Raw genomic sequence first — 8032 nt, forward strand, 5'->3', positions numbered from 1 at the left:
AAATCGTGTTTTGTTTTTTCAGTTTGTTTATATTGTAGATTGCATTGACTGATTTTCATACATTGAACATCCCTTCATCTCTTGGTAGAAGCTGACTTAATCATAGTGGATGATCTGTTAGATGTATTCTTGAATTCAGTTTGCATGTATTTTATTGAGCCCTTTTCCATCTATGTTCATAAGGGAAATTGGTCTTTAATTCTCTTTCTTTGTTAAGCCTTTTGTGCTTTGCACATCAGGGTAACTGTGGCCTCATAAAATGAATGTAACAATGTTACTTCTTTCTATTTTGTGTGATTTTATTTTGACATGAATTTGCATTAACTACTCTTTGCAAGTCTGGTATAACTGTGCTAAAATCATCTGGACTGGCCATTTTTGTTGTTGTTGTGAGACGTTTTATAACGGTTTCCTATTTCCTTAGGGGTTATGGATTTACTTGTTTGTCTATTCTTAATTTGACTTGGGCAAATGGCAGAACCTCTTTTTCAAAGTAACATGTTCTTAGACTTAAATTTGAAGTCAAGGCATTTTCAAAATATATATAGGTTGGATTAATCCAGCAGCATTTATAATCCAATGTCTCTTAGCAGCTGCTGCTCCTTCCTCAGCAATCAAGCAATTCAAAGACAACACAATAACATACAGTATCCAGACACACTGTTTATTTTCCATCTTTACGTGGCTTTTTTATTATTCTGTTTCTTTGCCTTTATTTATTAGTTTGTTGAGACAGGGCTTCTCTGTAACTTTGGCTGCCCTGGAATTCACTCTGAAACCAGACTGACCTTGAAATCACAGAGATCCTCCTGCCTCTGCCTCCCAAGTACTGGGATTAAAGGTGTGTGCCACCATGTTTTTCTTTTCTCTCCCAAGCCTGTGTATATTTTTAAACACACTGTAAACCATGTAGAGCTTTTTTCCCTCTGAATCTGTCTTTATCAAGTCTTATGTGGCAATTCTCACCCCACGTTGGCTGTCATTTTATAGTCAGAAGTTCTTGCTCTACCTGGTCTTGCATCTGTTTAGCCCCACATAGACATACAGAGACTTATGTTAATTAGAAACTGCTTGGCCAATGCCTCAGGCTTCTTACTGGGTAGCTCTCTCTTAATAATTATCCCATAACTACTAGTCTGCATATTTCTACATGGTCTTATCTTCAGAGGTAACTCTTTAGAAAGTAGCAAGTACCAAGGTATATTGAATTCAGTCATGGTACTGCTGAAGAAAATAGGATTCATAAATATACATAAAATCCAATGGGGACATATTAAAGAAGCAAAATTCAGTTATGCAACCTAGAGAAAATGAAATCCTTCAAGGCAGACAATGTGAGAAACAAAGCAAGAACTAGAGGTATACATAATGGATTTCTCAGACATCCAATGCGAGAATATGGAATAGAAAATAAATTAACGTGTTCTCAGGTGCAGCCTTCTCCTCAAGAACTAGAGGTATACATAATGGATTTCTCAGACATCCAATGCGAGAATATGGAATAGAAAATAAATTAACGTGTTCTCAGGTGCAGCCTCCTCCTCAAGAACTAGAGGTATACATAATGGATTTCTCAAACATCCAATATGAAAATATGGAATAGAAAATAAATTAACGTGTTCTCAGGTGCAGCCTCCTCCTCAAGGCACCTTTAATATCCCTGTTTCTAAGGCTGTAGATGAACGGGTTAAGCGTGGGTGTAACCACAGTGTACATCACTTCTGCCATCCAATTCTTTCTGTGAGAGGGTGACGCAGCTGAACTAAGATAGACTCCCAGTGCTGTTCCATAAAATAGGCGAACTACTGACAGATGAGACACACAGGTGGAGAAAGCTTTAAACTTTCCCCCAGAAGATGAAATTCTAAGAATGGCTGACACAATTTTATAGTAAGAAAAAAGAATCCCCAGGATGGGAAAAATCCAAATATGGCACCAGTAAGACACATAGCTATGTCATTAATGAAAGAATCTAAACAGGTCATATTAAGGAGTTTAGAAGGATCACAAAAGAAGTTAGCAATTTCCACATCCTTGAAGTATGGGAGTTGCATGATAATCAAATTGTGCAGCTGGGAGTCCAGCAGGCTAACAAAAAATGAGCTCAAAACCATCAAGACACAGAGTCTGGGGTTCATCAGGATTTGGTAATGGAGAGGATGGCAGATGGCTATAAACCTGTCATAAGCCATCACAGTCAGAAGCATGTCATCTACACAACCAAAAATGGCAAAGACAGACATCTGTGTCAGGCAGGACATGTAGGATATGCTTCTTCTGTGAGTCTGAATGTTCACAATCATCTTTGGGACTGTGCTGGAAATAAAGCCTACGTCAGCCAGGGACAGGTTGCAGAGAAAGAAGTATATGGGTGTGTGTAGATGAGGGTCACTGCTGACAGCCAGGACAATGACCAAGTTCCCAAGCACCGCCACCAGATACATGAACAAAAACAGTCCAAAGAGAACAGGTTCCAGATCAGGATCGTCTGTGAGTCCCATGAGCTAGAATTCTGAGATGCACGTTAAATTTGGTGCATCTACATTCCTTGGACACCTTGTCAAAAGGAAATATTTATATATCAGAAAAATGAAGCAAATTTTTCTTTGAACTCAGTAATCACCATCAATAATCACATTGCCTGTGTTTATTTTTCTCCTGTTCTGTTTGGGGTTTAGAAAGAATACTCGAATGCTTGTAAGTTAATGAGGTTAACCTTGAAGTACAAAAAAAATCCTTATCAGACTCCCTAGTGCTGAGTTTTGAGAAGTGTTGATGGACCCACACTGGTGTTTTGGTAGGAACCACAAATTAGATTTTGAGGGCTATTTTTAAAAAGAGGGCATGAAGTTTGGGGAGAGATGTGTTGTTTGAGTACTAATAGAAATTCCAGGGGGTGGTTAGGAGTTGATATGATCAGAAAAATCATGTAAGTATATGAAATTTTAGAAGAATAAACAAAAGTAAATTAATAATGTTCCAGCATACTTGTCTTTAAGTATTCAGAAATTAAGCATTCTGAAGTCCACAAATCATCATTTAAATGATAGTGTTATAATAAAAGCTATCTTCTTGGATCCTTTTTATTGTCTGTTACTATATTGCTCATGAAAAAAAGAAGAAAGAAAAAGAGGAATAAAAAGGAGTTAAACATGCATTTGTTCAACTTAATAAAATGTTGCAAATTTTCCTGACGTCAGTTCAAGAATTAAATACTGTATTAGAGTGGATGTTCCTGTATGAAAACACATCGACACACATCAGATATTATCTAGGTGTTTCATCTTTCATTTTCTGATGTGCAGTCTTTACAGATATGAGTAAACTGTATTAATAGTTACCTCTAAAATAAATTAATAATGGTATGTGATTTATAAGATAGGAGTAATATTATATAATCAGTGTGAAAGCAGGTATAATGCAAACCATAAATCTCTCCCTCTTAATCCATTATTATATATTGGGTGCTTAATGGGTGATTTCGTGTGTGTGTGTGTGTGTGTGTGTGTGTGTGTGTATAAGATAAATATCATAGCAAAGATCTTACATGACTGACATATTATTTTGTCAAATAGACATATTCATGGAATATCGCTGACAGAAAAAATACTATGCTTTTCAATTATTAAACAATTAATGTATATGAAATTGAGATCTTTAGCAGTAAGCTTTTCTAGTGTGAAGGACCAGGGATTTATTGCTAGGTCAGAAAGAAAACTAGATACATTGTAAAAGGAAGGTCAGATTATGACAAGAGACAGGGAGGAAAGAAGAAAGAAAATTGATGTGAAATATTTGCAAATTCTAATTTTACGATGCAGTATCATTTATTAAATTACAAAATCATAGTTAAGCATCTGATGTATATAGCATTTGATCTTTTATTATTTTCTCTGTAGGACTCTACTGTTTTTTATTTGGTATTCTACATACAAACATTTTCACCTGTGGTTGATGACTTCTGCATAAAATCTAGGTTTCAATCCTAATTGCACTCATATGAATAAATAATGAATATTACACTCATTCTTCCTGGTCCATGGTGTGAAATTTTTCTAATTTGACTAGTTGACTTGAGTTTTAATATTTTGCCCTCTCACACTGTTATTATTCGGACAAAACACATATGGAGACAATATCAATATGAAAGAATTTAATTTTTAATCTTTGAAATGGGAAAACAAATACCAATCTCAAATTTATTAAAAGAAAACTTTCAAAATTCTTGTAATTTGTGGAGACTAGTCGCTACAATTCTAACATGGAAATATATGCAGGTGTGCATCTCAAATTACCCATGTACTCTGAATTCAGACCCAAAGAGTGTCTGTGTGGGAAGTATATGTAGGTTTATATTCAAACATAGGTTTCAAAATCAGTATCTCAGAAGGCTTTCTGAATTTAAAAATCTGAACTTTATCAAAAACTAGTAAGAAAAAACATATCTGCTGAATATGAAGACTGATTTACATATTTATATGTATTTGTGTTAGTGTCTATGAGATTTTGGTTTGAGATTTTACCACTTTATTTCATTTTTCTCAACAAATGTCTTCCAAATGCAAGTTCTGTCTAAATCAGTAGAATATATTTCTTGATAATTTCCCATGTTAGTATTTATTTAGCTTTCTATGAGAATTTTTGGGAGAAATAGAACTAAAAATATTAAATTTATTGAAATAGTATGCAGTCAAACACCTACATCACAAGAAATTACATTAAAATGATTTTAGTCATCTCTGCCAGCTAATAATTAACTCATTATCTGAGGAAAGATTATCATTTAATTTGTTAGTTTGCTACTTTGAAAATTCTTGAAACTATCCCCATAGGATATAAATGAGACTTGTCAAACTTATATGTGATCAAAGAGTTTGAAATTGAACAATTGATTTTTTTTGCATGATAGTTACATGGAGTAGGGGGGTCTCAATTTTTATAATTTCCTGTTCAGTACTTAGTTTTAAATTACTGCAAACTGAATTCTACAGAAAAAGCAACATCTTTGTTAGAATTTCTATTGTGTTATTTGACTTGTTAAGAATTCTGGAATTATGGACAGCTAGGACATTTGAGATTGGGGCCAAAATATCATGGACTATCTTTAGCTTCCAAAATAGCCACCTCTGTGATCTTGCATTGTTGCAATTGTTAGGTAAATCTTTTGGAATACAAACATCCCCTTATCTACCATAAATCCAAATGGTAAGAGAAATGAGAAATGCACAATTCTTTATAACACAGCTCCTATGGCATTGCTGCAACTTGAACACCAGACGCTTCTCCAAATGCAATACTTTAAAAATGTCTTGATTTATGAATGTCTATATTCTGCTACTATAAGTGGTGGAGGAAATGGGTACTGTATTAAGACTCATTTTGGGTAACCTAGATCTATGTTTCCAGGCTATAGGATAAATTATTTCTTTCTTACTTTGTGCTGAGAGCTTGGCTTTTAGGTGACAATGTCCTATTAAAATATATTTTCTGTCTAGTTATAATGCTTCCAAAATAACACAGGATTTTTTTTTCTGACCAAATTAAGATGGAATTTGAAATAAGTAGTTTTAATTTGCATTTCCTTGATTACTAAGGATGGTGAACAATTAAAATTTTTTGTTAGTCATTTCTTCATCTGAGAAAATTCTGTTTAGTTCCATGTGCCAGGTTTTCTTTAATTTGTTGCATATTCTTTCTTTAGTTCTTCGTACAGTATAGACAAAAATTCTGAGTCAGGGTCAGATATATTGCTGTTAATATTTTCCCCATTCTGTTGGGTCTCTCTTCAATATATAAGGAGGGTTTTCATTTTTGCAGCACAGAAACTTTTGAGTTGACAAGTCAACATGCCAGCATGATGTAGGGAGGGGCTCAGGAGTTCCCAATCTTAACCAAGAAACTATGATGATGGCTTCTGAGGGAGGAAGCATCAGTTTTCTTACAAGGTGTTCCTGATGGAAAGTAGACTATGCTCGGTGCATGGTCCCACACAAAGAAGTTTGTGGACAGAAGAAATTGGAATCAGTGAGATAATGAAAATGGATACAGATTGGGAATGGGTGGGGTTGAGTGATAGACATGGAAAGAGTTATGCAGAGGAGTTGAGGTGAATATGATAAAAATATTATGCATGGATGTATAAAATTATTATATTAAAAATAAATAGTACTCTTAAGGGATATTTTGTCCTTTATCCTTTCCCAAAAATAAAAGCAAATGAGGAATTACACTTAAATACATAGTATTTGTGGACACACAGAAAAATAATATTCCACCAGGCAGTGGTAGTACTAACCTTTAATCAATCAGGAGGCAGAAGCAGACAGATCTCTGTGAATTTGATGCCTTCCTGGTTTACAGAGAGAGTTCCAGGTCTCGCTCCACAGATACTGGGAAACTCTGTCTTGAAAAACAAACAAACAAAAAGCAACAACAACAAAAAGAATATTGCAACAGGAAATGAAACAGTAAAAGTGCATTTCCACAACACTGTACTAGTTTAGAGTGAAAATTTACTTTATCAGCAATGCTAATTAGGATATGTACTTTGGAATACATTCTTTTTTATTGTTGTTGCCTTTTGTTGCTATTGTGTTTTTCTATGGGAAGCATGTGGAGATCAGAAAAGTTGTGTGTTAGTTTTTTTTTTTCCTTACGTCTGTACGCGGATTCTGGGGTTTGAACTCAGAACTGTTCCAGCAGTCCAACCTGCATGCTTTACTTTACTAATTTTATGAATGAACTGCATCTTCATTGTCAATAGAGTGCTGTTTACTTCATTCAATATGCCCTAGTCAAGTATATGACAGCAACACCACTCTCAGAAATAACAGCTTCCCAGTTCCATAAAATTAATAATTATACCCCGTGCAATTTAGACTAAATTGTTAAACTCGGCAAACATTTTCTAAACAATTGTTTTTGAAGTAACAGGAAGCTTTAAGCAGAATTCCTGCATTTTAAAACATAGATTTATCTTGAAATTTTTAGTACTTTTAGGATTTCTGCTAAGAGAGGAAAAGCAGATCTGTCTTTTTCTCTTTTAGAAACTTAGTAAGATTCCTTAAAAGATGAAAAAGAACATGGAAAGGTGAAGATCTGTGTTGCGATTATGACAAGAGTGCTTTCTGCTGGGTTGTGAGCCTGTGATGCTTGACTATACTTACTACAAGAGATACAGCCAGTATTACACATCAACTATTCTGAATTCTGCCAGGAACCCAGGAAAGAAGGGAACAGTGAGTAAGAGATCTCTTACTCAAGTAACAGGGAACAGAAATGTCAAGTTGAATGGCCAAGAAGCCAACCTGTCAGTAATCCCTTGGTTTAGTGAGCTGTATTTATTAAGAGATAGAACATTGCAGTGTGACCTCAATTGTTTCTAAAACAATCTACTACAACTTACTTCATAATAACATGCTCATTCATTTTCCGTGGCATAAAAATTCTGTGTGCATTTATAACTATAGGAAAGAAAAGACAGAAATACACAACATAATTTGCCCAGTACCTCAAGAATTCTCAAAACTTTCATGATGCTTTGAACAGTAGCATTGTTGTCATCCTACTCTCTTAAACAACAATGATCTTTCTGGAATATTTAAGAAATTGTTAGTGAGATGCTACTATACAACTATGCAAGAGACACCAATACAAAGTCCACCCAGAGTGAGTGAAAAGAAGCATTTTTTTTGCCGGTTTTCGAGACAGAGTTTCTCTGTATTGTTTTGGAGGCTGTCCTGCTGTCCTGGTACTCATTCTGTAGACCAGGCTGGCCTTGAACTCACAGAGATCTGCCTACCTCTGCCTCCCAAGAGCTGGGATTAAAGGCATACGCCAACAACGCCTGGCAAGAAGCATATTTTTGAGTATAATAGCAGAAATAAAAATCCATAAAATTCACAGTCCTCATGACTAGTATTTTTCATATTTGTAATTTTTATTCGTCATTTTCCTAATACTGAAAGATAATGAGGATCAAAAGGCGTAATACAAAAGTAATTTGTGCATAAATCTTGGATTCACAAACACA

The 8032-nt window shown here is 34.8% G+C and overlaps 1 protein-coding gene across 1 annotated transcript; it reads right to left on the reverse strand.

Moving 5' to 3' along the window:
- Positions 1-1611: 1611 nt before the first annotated feature.
- Positions 1612-2552, reverse strand: LOC106022056 (olfactory receptor 7E24-like). The gene is given in 2 exon segments (XM_013121444.1): positions 1612-1910; positions 1913-2552. Coding segments are annotated over 2 exon segments (888 nt in total). The 5' UTR covers positions 2502-2552.
- Between the last annotated feature and the right edge of the window lie 5480 nt (positions 2553-8032).

The sequence above is a fragment of the Mesocricetus auratus genome, unplaced genomic scaffold (genome assembly GCF_017639785.1).
Source record: "Mesocricetus auratus isolate SY011 unplaced genomic scaffold, BCM_Maur_2.0 Super-Scaffold_100676, whole genome shotgun sequence".
Taxonomy (NCBI): domain Eukaryota; kingdom Metazoa; phylum Chordata; class Mammalia; order Rodentia; family Cricetidae; genus Mesocricetus; species Mesocricetus auratus.